This window comes from Eleutherodactylus coqui, chromosome 7, assembly GCF_035609145.1.
Source record: "Eleutherodactylus coqui strain aEleCoq1 chromosome 7, aEleCoq1.hap1, whole genome shotgun sequence".
NCBI lineage: Eukaryota > Metazoa > Chordata > Amphibia > Anura > Eleutherodactylidae > Eleutherodactylus > Eleutherodactylus coqui.
The window spans coordinates 34,709,759-34,728,231 of record NC_089843.1 but is presented as its reverse complement, the minus strand read 5'-3'; the positions used below and the strand labels follow the sequence as shown (position 1 = coordinate 34,728,231).

General features: G+C 47.0%; 1 protein-coding gene across 1 annotated transcript in view; it reads left to right on the top strand.

The window, feature by feature from the left end:
• DNAAF9 (dynein axonemal assembly factor 9) overlaps nucleotides 1-18,473 on the top strand; it is an 81,735-nt gene that overhangs the window by 33,239 nt on the left and 30,023 nt on the right. The window contains exons 13-21 of the mRNA XM_066572919.1: nucleotides 3,085-3,172; nucleotides 7,232-7,308; nucleotides 8,896-8,940; nucleotides 11,917-11,962; nucleotides 12,738-12,849; nucleotides 14,299-14,369; nucleotides 14,563-14,613; nucleotides 15,047-15,134; nucleotides 15,629-15,732. Of these exons, the coding sequence (XP_066429016.1) occupies nucleotides 3,085-3,172; nucleotides 7,232-7,308; nucleotides 8,896-8,940; nucleotides 11,917-11,962; nucleotides 12,738-12,849; nucleotides 14,299-14,369; nucleotides 14,563-14,613; nucleotides 15,047-15,134; nucleotides 15,629-15,732 (682 nt within the window). The remainder of the gene's footprint in view (nucleotides 1-3,084; nucleotides 3,173-7,231; nucleotides 7,309-8,895; nucleotides 8,941-11,916; nucleotides 11,963-12,737; nucleotides 12,850-14,298; nucleotides 14,370-14,562; nucleotides 14,614-15,046; nucleotides 15,135-15,628; nucleotides 15,733-18,473) is intronic.

The window sequence follows — 18,473 nt, the reverse complement described above, 5'->3', positions numbered from 1 at the left end:
ATGTGCCAGGGCCCATGCTGTGTAAACGGGCGCACAAACGTTAGATTTGTGCGCCCATTCAGGAGCTTTTTCGCCCCAGATGGTAGCTTATATCGGCCGACCGTAAAAAACAGGGGCCGATATACGATCGTGGGAAGGAAGCCTAAGGCTGGTCCTGGGCGCCTAGACAATTTTCCAGCAAGTCCAGGAGCTACGACAACTACTTGGGGACAGTGGAAGAACCAGAGCTGTAACCGCATGGCTAGACCAAAGCAGAGCAGCAGAACGGATATACAGTACTCCATGTATATAGTATGGAGGAGAGGGCTTATGGATCAGCCAAAACATTGAGAGTTTGAGATATCCTGTATATAAAGAGGTCGTAAATAATATGCGTTTTAAGCCCATAAAGCCCAGCGAGTCTATGTATAAGGGCTGGGAGTCCAGGATGGAAATGTAGTGCAGGTATAGGGCTCTACACCTGAATGTGAAGCATGAAATCCCTAGCAGACAGTCAGCGTAAACAGAGGAGTACTAATTGGTCTCGTCCCGAAACAGCGGTATTTAAAGTAAGTCCCGTGGGAAAGTAAAACCTCTGGGGTCTTGAAGAGTACTGAGATCTCTCAGCAGCAGCATCTAATGGTAGGTGATGGAGTCTTGAAAGGGATTTCTGATGGGAGCGTTGTGACAGAGGTTGTCACTAAGAGACGGAGATGAAAGGCGAACCAATCTGGGAGATGTAGTTCTGCCAAACCAAGAGCTGGGCTAAGGCTGGAGCCTGGTCTGGAGAGTGTAGGAGGAATTGTAGAGCCATTCCTACGGACTACCAGTTGGATGGGGTGACCTCCTCTGTATGTCTCACCCACCTTTTTGTACACTTGTTTAAAATGGGTTGAGAAGGTGCCTCGTTCCCTTGGTGCTTCCGGATACCTCTTGGAATAGCTGTAGGGTCATACTTTGATACGAGACGCAGCCTTGTCTCCATGCCTGTTTTAGAATCTTCCCTCGTTCCTTTAAAGAAATTTACTCTACAAAGAGCATCTTAAGAAGATGATGAGTCTATGCGAGGGGACCCAGCAATCCTACGGAGCCTATCAATCTTGATCTGTATTGATTCAGGGTGAGAGAAGAGCTCATTAAAAATGGCCGTCACGGTGAGACGGAGATCATTGGTTGAGATGGTTTGGAACAGGCCATATAGCTTGATGCTCTTCCAGTGCCCACTATTTTCTTGGTCCTCTACTTGTAGCAAAAGTTAGCTATTGAGAACGAGGTAGTAATTATGTGGTGTGCTCATGAGTAGACAATTGGTGGGACATGGAGCGAGTACCTCTTTAAAAGTTACCAGGACCTTCTGTCGCAACGCCACACGCTGAATGATGGATTCAAGGTCCCTTTTAGTAGGTAACTCATTTCAGAGAGCCCCAAGATCCTCAATCTTCGTATGGGTGCAGGGATCCTCTGGTGTTGGGGATCTGGTGAGAGGAGAGAGGGGAGCTTGGATAAGAGGGAGGATAATGCAAACTGGGGGCTACTGAGGGTGACGGCAGGCAAGCACTCCAAGGGTGCAGGGCGGGTGGGTAAGCCGTGCAGGGGTAATGTAGGCCATTCCTCAGCAACCGGGCTAGGGGAGGGGAGGGATTCCCCTGGAAACCCGGCTGAGAAGTCTCCTCAAGATCCCCCTACTGGGTTAATAAACAAGCGGCAGAGAAAAGCAGTGGGGTTTGCTACCAGGTGACAGGAGGAGAGTAGTAAGGCCTCATGCCCACGGACATGCACGAATTCCCTGAGCAGAATCCCACAGTGGATTCCAGCTGTGCCCGCAGCCATGAGGCTAGAAATGACATTTTCTCACCTATCTGGACGTGGCGTGGTTCTCCTTTGTCACAGGCGGATCTTCTTTCTTCGTCCAGGTGCGGCGGTGGCGTGCATGCACTGTGCTGCTTGCTTTTTATTTTGTTTTAAATCTCCTGCGGATGCGCGGCACGGCTGTGGTGTCGCGGATCAGATGGCTTCCATTGACTTCAATGGAAGCCGTCTGCACAAAATGGAGCAGGCTGCATTTTTTTCCCCACTCGTGTGATCTGCACACCAGGGAAAAATGACATCCATAGGTATATAATTACCTGCGGATGCCCAATGAATGTCTTTGGCATATTGAACTGCGGATCATCCGTGCGGGTTCCACAATTCTATTATGCCCATGGACATGAGGCTTAAGTGCAGACTTCTCACCGGATGAAACGCCTGGGAGTGGTGTGGCGGTGCTACGTTACCTCTGCGATCCTGCTGCAAGGAGACCAGAGGGGAGTGCAGAAACTCGGAAATGCTCCTCTGTGCCCAGATCGCCTCCCCTTCGTTACTGCTTCCTGCCGGGTGCTTTAGTTGAGTGAGTGCTGGCTGACATAGTCTAAAACAGGATGCCTGAGCGCAAACGAGCTGAGGATGACATCACCAACTCATTCGCTTGGGAAACGAGAATCGTCAGATTCTCGTTGTGTCTAAAAGGGCCATATGCCCCTAGGGACCCCTCTCTATTAACAGGCAACTGCTACTGCAAAGAGCGCCCCCTGCTCTGGAGCACCCAGTAGGCATTGCAGTCAATGAAAGCCATATTGCTGACATTTCCTGCTCTACTTGGGAAATCTTGATGAAGGAAAAAGGTTCTCCAAAGTGGAGTGCTGCTACAAGCCCCCATATTGACATTCTGCTAATATTACGTGACTGCTTGCAGGAAGAGCCCTTTGTAGAAATGTCACTGATGCGGCCTTCGTGCCTGAGCTTGTACGGTGCATCCTGAAAATGCTTCTCATGCAGGTTACTATTCTCTCATTTACATATTCTACCCCGGAGGCTTTCTGATCCTGCCTCGTTAGGCTAGTGATACCTGCACCTCTCCTGACATACTGTCACATTGTGGAGCTTACATTTCTAACACTAGAGCCACGACTGTCGCCCTCACATATTAGTATTGCAGCATTTCTTTGTACATTCTTTGTTAAAAAGCAAAACTTTAGCAGAAAAAGTTTGACCTCTGCTTTAATACTTCTGTACCTTTTTAAATACAGGTGATTTGTGCAGTAACCAGTATCTGTCCTTTTATAGTGCCTTGCTGTCCCAGATCTACGCCGCTGTGGTGGAAGCTGTTCTTACGGGGATTGCAAGTTACATTAAGTGTTCCAGTTTCACCAAGGTAATGCTTGTGTTCTGACTTTGAGCTAGGTTGGTCACCACATGTGACCTAGGGTTGTGGTCAGCCATCTCTGAAGGTGCATTTACACACACAGATGATTGCTCAAAATTCATCAGAAACTGACAGCTTTGAGCAATCATTTTGCATTGGTACTAATTGGCTAATCAGCGCTTTAGTACTTCGTTTGCATGTATTTAGAGAACAGCAGGTGGTCTGTTCTCTAAATACATCACTATTGTTCTCCAGTGGGACAGCAGCTGTTAAAGAATGTTATCAGCACTGCCAGTGGAGAACTCAGTGTCCGGTCCCTCTTATGAGGGACGATGGATTTCATGCTGTCCTGCAGTCAGCAGTGGATGGTATGTGCACGATGGGCGCACATTTACACCCAACGATTATTGCTCACAAGATGGCTTTTGAGCGATTTATCATCGTGTGTAAAAGGGCCTTAACTCTCTTACTGATGTAAAACTACTCTGGCTGTCGGGTTATGCTGGGTGTTGTAGCTGCACAACAGCTGAAGACCCGGAGGACCCATGTGTGCCCTGAGGCTGGCCTGTACATGCCATAATATCATGTAACTGAAGACATCGGAAGACTCAAGAAATCTTCTCAGGATTTATGCAAATTAGCAATGAGAAGGTTTTAGGTCCTTACTGCCATGTTCACATCTGTATTAAGGTGTTTGTTTCCCTGCTCCATTATGGGAGCAGGAAAATGATATTCCTTGGCCGAACAGATACGCTTCACAACTAAACCAAACGATGCACAATAGCCCCGTTGACTATAATGGGGTTCATTTGGTTCTTGTCACCCTGTCTGGTATTTTACTGGCTGAAAACCTCCCACATGCACGACTTTCTGTCTGACATTTCACACCCTATTTGTCCCGGAGGCTCCAAGTGGAGCCTCTACTGTAGATGTGAGTACAGTCTAAGGGAGAAACTACGTTTACCAGCTCACCGCATAGATGATCCGTCTTTGAAGTACCAATGTGTGGATCCCACACTGACCGAGCACACGAACAGGGATAAGACCTTCATTATATCCGATGAACACAGATACCTCTGGCATCATTAAATGCATTTCGGACGCAATTTGCTTCTTTAGTCGTTTTGTTTAGGCAACACACCCCACCATCAATTTAAAGCAAGTTCTGTCCTATCACAGACCCTCAGATCACATAATCTATAGGCCATTGTGATGCTTGCTGAATGAATATTCATGAAGGAAGTGGTGATATAAGGCCAGAAGCAAGTACCTGACTGCCTATTAACCCTTTCCAATCCACTGTCTGACATCTAAAGACATTCTGATTGAAGGCTGTACAGCTCTGATGTCGGAAGACATCCGGCAGGGTATTCTTACTGTAGATTACTGGCTGCTCAGTTGTTGGGGGGCCTCTCTGGCATGTCACATACTGCAGTACTGGCACGAGCCAGCAGACGGCGCCATTGTATAATGGCAGAAAGAGAGAGCCCCCTAGGAAACCCTGAATCCAAAGTTGGATTGCAAAGGGTTAATGCGTAAGCATTTAGTGAATGGTGCGTTAACTGCAGTATCCACAAAGCTCAGCAAGAATCGTATAGACTCGGACTGGACATATGTACCCATTCATATGAAAACAAGTACAAAAGCTAGCAAACAAAATCTCAGCAGGTAAAGTACATTATAATGTGCATATATTATATCTGTTGACAATTTGTGGGACACAGCTTTACATGTCTTGTCACGTCCAGCATCACGCCTCTCCTGTTGTGATAAATACTGGCATCGTAGTAAGAACCCGGGGCATGGATTTACATCTATATAGAAACAACAAAGTAAAATCCGTAATATGGTGGGTGAGTGGCATTAAGTACAGTTAACGGGCGGCTCTAGAGAAAACCACAATTTTCCATCCTTGCACCTTTCACCTGATCGCCTGTCTCTTCTGTATATTTCAGCCACTTGCATGCAGTGCAGCCCCCTGTCTGATAGTTATCAGCCACCATCTTGAGATTTAGAGGTTTTTTTTTTACTTTGTTTCACATCCCATAATGCATCAGCACCGCATTAGAGACTATACCATACTGTCTGCTGGGAGAAGTTTAATTATCAGAAACTTCTATATTCACCTAAATAAGTTACAGCACATAAGTATAGAGTCAGGAGGATGAGCCGTGATCGCCTCTATTTTACTGTGTGACAGGAGCTGTATGACAATCAACAGTAACTGTGATAGGAGTTCTGTATCCCCCTCTAGACAGTTTCCATGGTAGGATTCATGCAGCATAACACAGACTGAGAATCTGACTAATTTCAGACATCATAACCCCAAGCAAATCTGAGCTGGTTAGAATTGAGATCACATGACCGTCTGAGGAAACGAGGCCAGGAGCCTCAGACAGACGGAAAGAAATAACTAACCAAGGTAACGCTAGCTCATTCATATATACTGGGGTGATAGGTGCATAAGGAATGAAAAAATCTGTGGATTGGCCTTTTAAAGGGAAGCCGAAGATGTCTCTGGGGGAAGGGGGCAGCCACAGACGACTGCAGCGCTTATAGGGCCTCAGGCCCTAATTTAGGCCCCGGCGTCGGCCAAGCATGGTGCACTTCACAGAGCCGCTAAGCTCTCCTCTCTGGTTGATAGCCTGATAGTGGCGGTGAAGGAGACCCTCCAGATGACTTTTTGTTGTAAACACCTGAAACATCCCCCAAAAGTCTTCCCCTCATATACTGAGTTCGAAGACGGTTTAGCCTGGGAATGGAGCACGCCCACCCCACCCCCCTTTCCTCCTTCCTGAAAAAGTTGAATAGATTTGTCAAAGTTCAACACTTCCACAAGGAATTGTTAAGGTTAGTCATTGCTTCCATAGAACCGCGGGAGCTTCTGTCATCCGTCAACACCAAGGATGCCTATCTTCATATCCCAATATGTCGAGTGCAATAGCGATTTCTCCACTTTCCCATCCGCTAAGATTACAACCAATCCACAGCCCTGCCATTCGGGTTGACCATGGCTCTTGCACATTCACAAAGCTTCTGGCATCTGTGATAGCTCTCCCCCACTCCAAGGGAATAGTGGCCATTTACCCCAACGACATTTTGGTGAAAGCTCTGACTCAGTCGAACAGTCTCCACGTCACTCTGAACACTTTGTTTCGGTTGGGTAGCTCATCAGCCACGTCAAGTCTTACCTTTCACCATCTCAATGTCTGGTCTTTTAAAGTCTCCATTCAACATGGCATGTGAACAGGTTCTGCTCCCGCGCACATAAATTGCATCGCTTTCAGGTGTGTTCTCTGCAAACGTAGTCTCCGGTGACCCTTCATCACTGTATGGGAGTACTGGGACTTATGGTCTCATCCTTCGAGGCCATCTATTCGGACAGTTTCACGCTCTGCCTCTCTAGTGGGCCATTCTCTCCCGGTGGTAGAAATATATGGACTCCTTCGATCGCAGATCAGACTACCTCGACAGTGTCAGTGTGCTCTCCCCACAGATTCATCTGGGTCGCTTCTTTTTGACTTTTCACTGGCAGGTTCTCACCACAGATGCCAGCCTACTTGGCTGGGGTGGTACACTGCAGAAACTCACAGGGCGCTTGGACAGTATCGGAGTCTGCCCTTCCGCTAAATGCCTTGGATCTTCGAGCTGCTTCAGCACTTAGTGTTTGCCTCCTAGTGGCAGTAGCTATACTCAGTCCTAAGCTGTCCCCCAATGAACGAGATGAGAAAGAGATTTTATAGGAAGTACAAAAATCCAATTATCCGGCACAATGGCAGCCTCCTCAGGGGTGAATACTTCAGGCTTCCTCTCGTGTATTTATATTGCGCTCACACACGTTCTGACGATTGGGCCCGCTCTGAGTGTCTGGGACTGGGCCCGCTCTGAGTGTCTGGGACTGGGCCCGCTCTGAGTGTCTGGGACTGGGCCCGCTCTGAGTGTCTGGGACTGGGCCCGCTCTGAGTGTCTGGGACTGGGCCCGCTCTGAGTGTCTGGGACTGGGCCCGCTCTGAGTGTCTGGGACTGGGCCCGCTCTATGACTTACTGTGTCTCTTCCTCTTTCCACAGGCAAAAGAAGTAGCGGAGCACAGTCTCTGGATGCTGCTGGACTCCTCTAATCTCATTCAGATGAAAGCTGCTCTGAGGTTCGTCTGATAATTTCTCCCATTGTGTAGAATAAACATCGGGGACAACACAGGGTTGAAGTAATTGCACTGCTGGGTGCTGTAATTATGTGAGGAGGGTGACAACAAGTCACTGATTAGACAGGAACCGTCGCTGCTGACAGAGGCGCCGCTTGTCGCTGGGGATGGGCAGGGTTTGTTTTGTAACATAACAAATTGAAAGTTGCAGAACTTCTCATTATAAAATGACAGACGTGAGTGTTCGCCCAATCTATGGCCAGCCGCACATGACCGGATTTCAATTTGCGGAATCCATGATCGTCACCCGCACGGACGATCCGCAGTACTCCGTGCCCATTGAAAAAATAGAACATTCGCTTGTCCGCTCAGATGAGCTGATAGCGATTGCGATTTCTGCGAGCGGATTTAAAATTGCAGCATATTCTATTATTGTGCGGACTCGGCAAGGTCAATAGAAACTGTCTGACCCGCCGCCCACACACTATGGACATTGCAGATTGGCTGCAGGTACCTGCATCTTCGCCTAGTGATGGCTTTGGAAAAACTAATATTTGAAAAAAAAAAATCTGAGCTGTGCATGACCAACGGCGAGCGTCCGCGGTCATCCGCCGTACAGAAAGCGAAGGTGCGCAGGGTCGCCTGCCGGGGTCAGATGGATTTCACTGTGGGTTTCCGCATGCGGAGTCTGACTCGTTCGTTTGCAGGAGGTCTAAGGCTGGGTTCACATCATGTCTGGAGCCTACAATGGAGGTAAATGCTGGGAGAATCTCAACATATACCTCCGAGAGAAGGTTGCAAGCATCCTACTGTAAAGTGGGACATTTTGCTTATAGGTTCTAACTGTAAAACATGGATTTCCACCCAATATGTGGTTTTTAATGTATACCTTTGTTTCGAATTGCATAATCTACTACACTATCGTATACTGGCCTGACTGAGACCAAAAGGGCCCTTTTTGGCCTAAGTCAGATGAATGAAGCCCTATGTATATATTTGGCATAGACTTCGGAAACTTTTTCTTGTGTCTACTCCACAGACTCTAAAGAATGATGTCAGCAGAGCCTAAATAGGGTCACAATTTTGTGCTGATGAATGTCATAATGCCATATGTTTATACGGGTCTGAGCGCACTTTTTATAAGCAGGAGGCTCCCTCTACTGGGGACTTCAGGAAACCAGAATGACCCCATTTTGTTTTATTAAAAGACAGGACCTGAGGCCCATTTACACGGGACGAACTGTCGGGCAAACGATGCCCGACACTCGTCCCAGTGAAGCTTGCTCCTGCGCCGTTACACAGCAGCGAGGATCGCTCAGAGCGCAGCCAGCATGGAGGTGGGGCAGCCGGGGAGCGGTCTCCTCCCACCCGTCTCCATTCACCGTAAGCAGATAGTCATTCAGTCTCTGCATGCATTTACACAGGACGACTATCGGTCATATTCCCGGGCCATTACCTGGTATCGCAGGTTACCCTGACTTCCATGTAACATGTGTTGCCTTACTGACAGTCTCACTGCAGGGATACACCAGTCAATAACACTGATTGTTACCTCCATATAACACTCTTCTGTACGGTGTCTTGTTTTAGGTCCAAAGTCTCATTTCAGATTGAAGCTGTGACTAGTCTGGGCAGGTAAGGGCTTACCCCTTTCTTGTACTTCGGGTCTCCTGTTTCTCTTTCTCATTGTTTTCCAGATCTATGATTGTTGTCAAAAAATAGTTTTTATTTATTTTTTTAACCCCTTTCCGCACCATGACGTAAGGGTACATCATGGCAGGCTGGTACTACGCGCAAAATGGCGTACCCTTACGTCATCGGGATAGCGCGAGATCGTGACTGATCTTGCGCTATCCCACAGCGGGAGCCGGCTGTCAGTGATAGCCGGCGTCCCGCTGCAACAGCGCGCGCGGGGGGGCATCTGAAATGCACCCCGCCGCTGTTAACCCCTTCCCTGCTGTGATCTGTGTTATCGCGAGAGCCCGGCCTGTCGCCATGGCCACTGGACGCCAGACACTGGCCTCCTGTAGTGCCATTGCCTATGATCGCTCTATAAGCGATAAGGCATGGCAGGGCAGTAGCCCTGCCATGCCTTATCACAGCGATCATAAGTGCTGTACTGCAAGTCCCTCAGAGGGACTCAAATAGTGTAAAAAAAAAAAAAGAAAAGAAAAATGTAAAAAAACCTCTTTTTGTGCTTTTTCTAATATTAGCATTAAAAAAGGCAAAAAAAAATTAAAACACCACATATTTGTTATTGACGCGTCCGTAACGACGTGTACAAAAAGTTGAACAATCTTTTTATTTTGTACAGCAAAAAGCGTTTTAAAAAAAACGAGGCAAAATGCGAATTTTTTTCATTTTGCCTCCCAAAAAATGCAATAAAAGTGATCAAAAAAGCCGTATATTCCCCAAAATGGTACCAATAAAAACTACAGCTCGTCTCGCAAAAAATAAGCCCTCATAGAGCGCCGTACATAGAAAAATAAAAGTTACGGGACTTTGCAGCGATAGAGGAAAAAAAAAAAAGATTTCTAAAAAAAGGGGGTTTTTATTGCAAAAAAAAGTGCAAAAACCTAAAAAAAGTAAGAATTTTGGTATCGTTGTCACCGTACCGACCCGCAGAAAAAATGTAGTGTGTCATGCTGCATGATTAACGCTGTAAAAAAAACCCAAAAAAATCTATAGCAGAATTGACGTGTTTTCTCTCCGTTATCATAAAAGAAAATAATAAAAGTTTTACGATATAGTCTATGTACTCAAAAGTGGCACCGAAAAAAAACTACAGTTCGCCACGCAAAAAACAAGCCCTCATACAGCTGAGTGGACGGAAAAATAAAAAAGTTTTTGAAAAATGGAGATAAAAATCCGGCAAAAATCATTGCGTCCTTAAGCCCAAAATAGGCCATGTCCTTAAGGGGTTAAAGTAGTTGTGCCAAGATGGCAGCCCCTGTTCACAAGTCCTATTGGGGTTTATGTCATACAGAAGAGGGTCTCCCTCTCATCACCCCCTACTATATACCAGAACGGAGGGCTGCTCAGTCGGAGCAGCTGCCATCCTATCGTTACAGGCATGTCATTCATGTGATTGGCCGTCCGGTAATACTATGTTTTCCCTGCAGCAGCTTTCCCTGGCAAAGTCAGCTGATTACGGGGGATGCTGAGAGCGGTCCGTGAGGCGATCAGCTGATCATATCTAGCCCTGTGTTCTCAGATGAGTTCTGCATCTTGGCGTGATCTCTTTTAATTAGTTGTGCTCACACAGCTGAGAGACTGTTGCAATGTATCAGTTTAGGCAATCCGCTATATGTTGCACACACAGCTGTATCATTCTAGGGCTCTCCAGGTATTGTAAAACAACACCACCAACATGCGGCAGCAGAGGAGTCCTCCTATATAAGCTGAACACAGAAGTGCGCATCCCTCCCCCCCCCCCCCCCCCCCCCCCCCAAACATTCAGCTGTGTGAACAGGTGTGACCAGTTTTATACATCATTACTGCGCCCCTCACCATATTGTCTGTCACTCTGGAGGTCTCCAACCACTTGCATGGAGTGCAGACTCCTGTCTGATGCTTGTCAGGCACCATCTTGAGAGTGAGATTTTTTTTAAACTTTTACTTTCAATCAATCCCATGATGCATCAGTGCAGCATTAGCTGGAGACTATACAAATTCTGCCAAATGCAGGGACAGTTTAATACCTTGTATAGTTACCTAAATAAGCTACAACCCGTAAGCATACAATCAAGAGGATGAGCTGTGATCTCCTTTATTATAACTGTATGATAGGAGCTGTGTGATCATCATCCATAACTGTGATGGACTGTCTGTTTCCCTCCCTTTAGGCAGTTTCTGTGGTAGGCTCCATGTAACCGCATTACGCATAGTGAGTAATTGACTAGAACCTTCACACAAAACTCAAGTAGATCTGAACTTCTCAGAACTGCGATCACATGACCATCCGAAGAGAAATAACTAAACCAAGTAAGGGCTCATTCACATGATGGTATTTCAATAGCGTATTAAGCTCACAATGTATATGTGTATAATCCGCGGTTCATCACGGCAATTCAAATACATTGATTTTCACTGTTCCGTTCACACATGCGTATAATACGCACGTAAAAAAAAAGCTGCATGTTCTATTTTACTGCGCAATACTCACAATAGAGCCCTATTGTTCTCCATGGGTGCGTAATAAACCATATACGTACGCAATTACATTGTGTATTACACGCAGCAACACTAAGCTACACAAAGGGAAGTTTAAGGAAAATGAAACCAGGAAGACTGCGTATGGCAGCGTGTGTGGGATACGCCGTCACGCACAGTCCAAAATCGCTACCGTATTGTAAACCGCTTTTGTGAATGAGCCCTAACAGTTACTCGCTTGTATATACTGGGGAGCTGGGGGGATAGCTACATAATGAATGAAAAAAAAAAAAACACAGCAGTGGCCCTTTAAAAAAAAAAGGGATGTTCCTGACAGCAAGCATAAATCTCAAAAACAGTGAATTGAAACTCGAGCATGAGAACTCTTCAGTATACAATAATTATTTACATAAGACCGCATGACACCTTTCCAATGCTTTCTTTGTCTACTTCCTTCAGGAACGTCCCATTGGACCATGACGATAGTAGACACCTGATTAAAACTGTAAGTACAAGTCAGGTGCATCTCCTATGGCAACAGTCATGTTTGCAGAATCGGTGCTCCTTGTGCTTTTCCTCGTCACGCGGTCTGTTGTCATCCTCCCGCACACAATACTAGCCGGCCTCCTGGAAATAAGGCCGTGGCTTCAAGCAATGGGGGACAGCTGTGCGCTGAGATTGTGCCTGTGTATGGGGGTATAGCTCTATCCTCTGGTCAGATGAGTAATGCAGAACCTCTATGAGGAGCTGTCACTTCAGGAGTTCTGAGATCTCTGCTGACTGATATGTCTCTTACTGCTAGTGGGAGCGGCATAGAATATACCCCCTTAAAGGGGATGTACCAGAACCACAAGTTGACTATTCACCTTGCCTGACCTGCACTATATTCAGTCTCCTCCTCGCCAGAGGGGGTGCATTAAGCCCGCAGTGAGGAGAATGGGATAAACGGGTTCCCCGTTCCTGAGACCAGCTGCGATCTCAGCGGTTTACCCCACCAATCAGCACATTATCCCCTATCCTGAGGATAAGAGATAGCTTTCAGTTCTTGTGCAAACCTTTTAATGGCTGGCAGTGCTTTCTAATGACCGCCGAACGAATGCTTAAAAGGGGGTTTTCTGGACTAAAATTGATGCCCTATCCTCAAGATAGGTTAACAATATCAGATCGTTGGCGGTCCCTGCCAATCAGCTGATCGCTGCGCCCGCTCTCGGTGTGGACCACGCTGGAAGCAGCGAGCAGTGATCTTTCTGATCTCTCATCTGTCTGCATGTTCTCTGCAGGCGTCTATGACCATCTATGACATTCCTGACCTGCAAGGCGGAAGAGGGAATTTGGGATCCATCGTCTTCTCTGAATCCTTTTTGAAGTCGGAAATCCTCGTTAGAGACAAAGGTGCACTTATGTAGTATTTACTTCACTCTTCCTCTAGCGCTGCAGGAGAGCGGTATGTTTATTTCTCCTGGGGTGTCGCTGTTTATTTTGGGGCCGCCTCATTTTGGGCGTCTGAACATTCCTGCTAGGATGTTGTGTTATCAGGTAAACATGGAAGCGGGAGGGTAGATACATAACCTGGGCTTGTAGAGACTTAATTACAGGCTAGTCAGTGAGTTACATAAGTGTCTTCTGTGGGAGGTGAAATAAGCGGGTGGTAGTGAGACGCAGAACACTCTTCCATCATTCAGTAGATACTGGGGATATGCACAGCAGGGCTGTCATACCGGAGGCTCCGGGCGGGTAGGGGATTGGGGCGGAATTATTGTATAATGCTAAGGGCCCTTCTAGACAAGCCGATCTCTCGTTAGAGCAAATGACATCATTGTTAGCTCGTTCACTCCTGCACTCTGTTTATACGGGCAGATGCATCGTTGGCTCGTTGAAACCAGAAATCATTTAGAATCGCTCAGTCTTCCACTTTCACTGTGTAAACCGAACAAGAAGCGAGCGAGCCAACAGGGATTTGTATGCCTGCCTAAATTGGACGAGCAAAAAGCGAACAATTATCGCTCAGTCGTTGGTTCACGATAAGACCGAACGATTATTGTTCATTTTTGCTTGTTTTTAAAAAAATGATGATTGTTCCGCCTAAAAGCACCTTAAGGGGTGGATTTGCCGCAGAAATTCCGTCCGAAATTTCGCCGCAGCAAATCCACCTGCGGACGTTAATCCCGGGATTCACCAGCCATGTGGATGAGATTTCTCACAAATCTCATCCACACGGGATAGCGAATCCGACACAGCAAAGCCTCCTCTATGAGAGCGGCAGCCGCAACAGAAAAGCATGCGCCCAAGCCGCTCCAAAACTCAGCGTATGTGGCGTATGAATGTTCCCTCGGTTATAATATGATGAAGGGGCATTAGGCACCCTCGGTGGCTGGCTTACATAATTTTCCGGTTGGCCAGTAAAGGTGTCGCCTCTATAATACTTTAGTCTTTCTTTATACAAGAGTATTTAAAGGGCTCCTGTCATCTGCCTAAAACATAACTAACTTATGGTGCTGTCAGGGCAGGTGACAGAGCCGGGCCGTGGTTTTCATACACACCTGCTTTCTGGTTCTCACCTGTAAGGTGTGTGTGTGTTGGGGTGGGGGGTGGGAGAATATTTATATGTTGCTGTCAGAATTGACAGTTGCATTTAAATGGTTAACAGCTGTGATTGGGGAACAAGTGTAACTGTCAAGAATGGTCGACGCCTGTCATGTACTGGGCCAGATTGGCTCCTGAGTCCGCTGCATACAATAACATCAGATGTGTACCCTACATGTGAAGCTTATACCGGTGACTCCATGTCTCCCTGCACACACGTAGTAGAATACAGACTCGTCCAACTCCTTTCTTTTTCAGATGGAGCGCTGACATCAGACAGTAATTACATCATCCTGACCGCTGCTGTGCCTCGCTTTATATCATGGCTGGTGAGCATGCTGTCTTATGATGAGGATGGGGATGTGAGCACATGGAGGGGTTGGGAGGTTCTGCCGCTCACTTGTTTGAAAGAGTTTGTCTAAAGTGGATGAGGGGATGCCCCTTTAATTCGCATAAGGTTAAAGCTTTTGGTTCTTATTGTTCTATATTTTTCCCCTAATACACTTTATTTTCATCCCGCAGGTGGAGGAGAATGAAGTTAAGCTTTCTGAGAAAGCCTTGAATACTGTGAAGGTGAGGCGCTTTGTGCAATGAAAACCTGGGCAGATTTCTAATCTGTTTTGTATTTCAATTTTTCTTTATGTTTAAGAGTTTTCCTTGCTAGTTGGAAGCATTCTTGTGGGTCCTCTTATTCCTTGTGAGGCAATTAGGATGAGTTCTCAGCCTTTGACTGGAGTCGTCAATGTTTCCAGTGGCTCGTTCATAACACTGCGGATGTGAAACACAAACATGTACATGTGTACGAAAAACCTAAAATCCAATAGAGATAAAGGAACCATAAAGGTTGTGATATACATTTACCACCTCCGGTGCAGCAGCCGTTCGTCCAGGCTGCAGTCATGTAAATCTGCACATTAGGAATGCTTTATAACACACAATGCAGATACATGTTATGGACATCACTGTGTGGCGGGAGCTTGTATGATTAGTAACTGTTGTCTTGTAGGAACAGGAATCATTTCTTGGGAGCTTCCTGTCTGGCGGTGATGGGGCGTACATGTGTTCTAGTAGTCAGCACATCACACCTGAAGAAGGTAAGCCTGCTAGATTACAGCCAAGATGGAGTCTTTAAAACCCTTCCGGGATGGATGTGTGTGCGCCACACAGACAAGCCATACGGGCACAGCAGCTAGTAAGGTATATGGACAAGAGACGAGCGCTCCTTAATGGGGACCTGCAACATTCTTCATGCTGTGAGGGCAGCATGAAGAACGCAACAGGTTCCCTTTAAATGCGGCTATTAATTTACTTGTGATGTTAATGGGAGGAGGGACCGTTTTCATGAAGGGGTGCCAGACTACATCACAGGGCAAGGTGTGACATAGTATGAAATTGCTGATGATGTTGACGATTATGGTAAATACCACCATTGTTGTAATGAGCATGATCTGTGAGATCCGGCTGCTGGAGCCTCAAGTGTGAGCAGCGAGACCTCCAGGAGTTTCCATTGATTGGGAGGCTCTTCTATAGGATGATGAACCAAGTACCGTTCTAAAGAGCATTTGTGATCAGATTATTGTCTTTTCAGGTAAATTGTATTTCTTCTCTGATGGTGTCCTGTTCATTCACCCAAATCATGGGAGCGTTACCATATCAAGGAGTCATATGGGCTCTGCAAAGTTTTATGATGGGGTAAGTACTGTTTAAGTGATCACAGGTAGTTGGTAGAGATTTATAAAAGCTGTTTCAGGTACCAGGCTTTCTTAGCCCGCCACAGGGAGCTCATCTACTTCCATTGTCTAGCTCGCACAATTGTTGCAAGGCTGAACATAAATCACATCCCGACACAGTCCTACAGGCCCCAAAATACATACTGCCACCGCTTTTTGAATAACAGGCAGAGTCCCCTATGTCCACACTGCTCCCCAGCAGGGAAGGGGTAAATGATCTCATCAGAGACACAAGGTTCTTGCAGAGCAACAAGAATCAAACGTATTAATACAAGAGGTGCCAAATTTACAAAAAGATAATCTATAAAGGACATGCGTACAAGCAGAACCGTAAGAAGAGAAGGGCAGAACTTTCAGTTATTAGATTGGCTTAGATACTGAAGCTTCTGGACAGTCCTGCAAAGTTGGACTGCAATCCCCTGGAGTCTGGCAATAGTCTGTGGGACTTAATAGCTTTCTAGCCTTATCTCCTAGATCACGTGAGAGCGGCGGGCTGAATACACGCACGTTAACATAGATATGAAGCCATTCTTATTGGGTTTTGGTTCCCCATAGGAGGACCTCTAGGGTCTTTTCAAGAGCACATTTTTTCCAGTCCATAGATGTCAAACATGATGAAGTATACTGAGTTTTGGGGTTCCCCGCTCCCCACTCTTGGTGCTTGGGACATATGAAACAGCTGAATTCCCTGGGCACAACATGTAACTGAATTACTCAGAAAATGAATTATGTCGGGAAATCTTGTATTTCTCTTGCTCTGTAAAGCCATCTGCTCAGGGCTGCTGTTCGGGGAGATGAGGTCTCCCTTCAGTCTCGTTATATTTGCAGTATTTACAAATTCTTTACAATTGCACGAGCGCCGGACTCTGGCCGCCAATGAAGTTTGCAGAAATTCTGCTCCTCAAACAAAGTCTCAACCCTGCGTGCCGTATGACATGGTACTCGACATGTTGGTAGAGACATGCAGCTGTACCCAAGTATTACCACAGGGTAGGTGATGCCACATTGTCCGGAATGTCTCTGTACCAATTGGCGTTTAGGGTGGACTTTACTATAAACTATAGCGCTAGTCCTTCCCAGCAGAAACCTCCCACACCATAACAGAACCTCCTCCAAACCTCACTGTTGGGGCGACGCAGTTGGGTAGAAACCGCTCTGCAGGCGGCTGTCACACCCAAGTGTAGCCATACAATTGGAGGATGTTGTACCGTGATTCCTCTGTCCACAACATTGGTTCCAATCATTTACAGTCTAAGAACAACACTCCAGCAGGCGCCGCTGTGCATTCACTGCTGTGATGTGTGCAGCCGCTCGTCCATGGTAACTCTTCTCATGTAGTTCCCTACGGAGGGTTCTGGTGCTAATGGATGTTCCAATGGCCTGTGGGACCTCCTGAGCGAGGGCAGATGATGTACATGATGCCTTCACAGCTCCTACAAGGCTTTGTTGTCCACGTTCTACCAGTTTATGAGGCTTCCCTGAATGTGACGGCACCGCACACACCGGATGGTTTCCATTTCTGAATAACATTGCCAACAATGGACTCTAAGGTTCGAAAGTGCTGCGACGTCCCATACTGATTAGTTGCTCAGGTGTCTTATCGCTTACTTGCAGTCAGCATAACGACCATCACTGGATCGCGGGCTGCTTGTTTCATGTAAATGCTGTTCGTCTCACATAGGAGGTGGAACGCTGAGCGAGAAGCCCACGATCGAGCGGTAATGTCTGTCAGTGTAAACACTCCGCACGAGCACAGACGACCTTAGCGGGGACATCCGCGCTCCTGCAGTCGTTTACCCAACCGTCGTCCCATGTAAAAGGGTCATTAGTCCACCTTCCTGCCCAAGAAGTCTGTGGGTATTGCATGGGTTAATCCCAGCTCACGCTCCTGGATAATAGTCTCAGGAATAGGAAGAGGAGATCTACTGCAAGCAGAAAACAGACAATAGCGGTCATGTGTTTTATCCCTCGCCGGCGCTGACCTTCCTGTTGTTGTCATTGTGAGGGCATGCGGTGGATATTTCTGGTAATCCTGGTCCGCACAGTGCCAGCTCTCCGCTCCTTGAAGATAATATTAGTATCCTTGTGTGCGACAAGGAAGGGAGATAAGGAGGTGTCCGCGGCACAGAGGAGCCTTTTATTAAGGATTGTTTTCATGGACTCTGTAGCTTATATAGCGGCAGCATGTTCTGCAGTTGTGTAAGTCTCTGCACCCCGGGGCTCATGATGCTCAGACGGGCCGGGTCCAGAAGAAGCCGGGTAACCTGTCGGGCCACGTGTTTTGGAGTGTGGGAGGAAATCTGAGAACCCAGAAGAAGCCTTGATATAGTTATAAGCCCCCAGCGGGCCGGGAGACGCCTTCAGGTCACATTGTGTTTTGTGCAGTACGAGGGAGCTGTCATGTTTCCTCTCCGTCTCCAAGTAGTTGAAGCTCTTTGTGTATCACGAACAGCTTCTTTAGGTCGATGACTGATAAGTATGCTGGGAGCCAACAACTGGAAGAAATCCAAACCTGACAGACGTCTTGTGATTGTTGTGTTGTCACAACCTGTGACTTAGGCTGCCTGTCCACCGGCGTTTTTGAATTGCGTTCCCTGCGGCGATAATCCGGCCGCGAGGAACGCAATGCACGCTTTCCATAGCGTTGGAAAGCGCAGCCCCCCTGTCCGCGAGCAGAGAATCATTGCGATTCTCCGCTTGCGA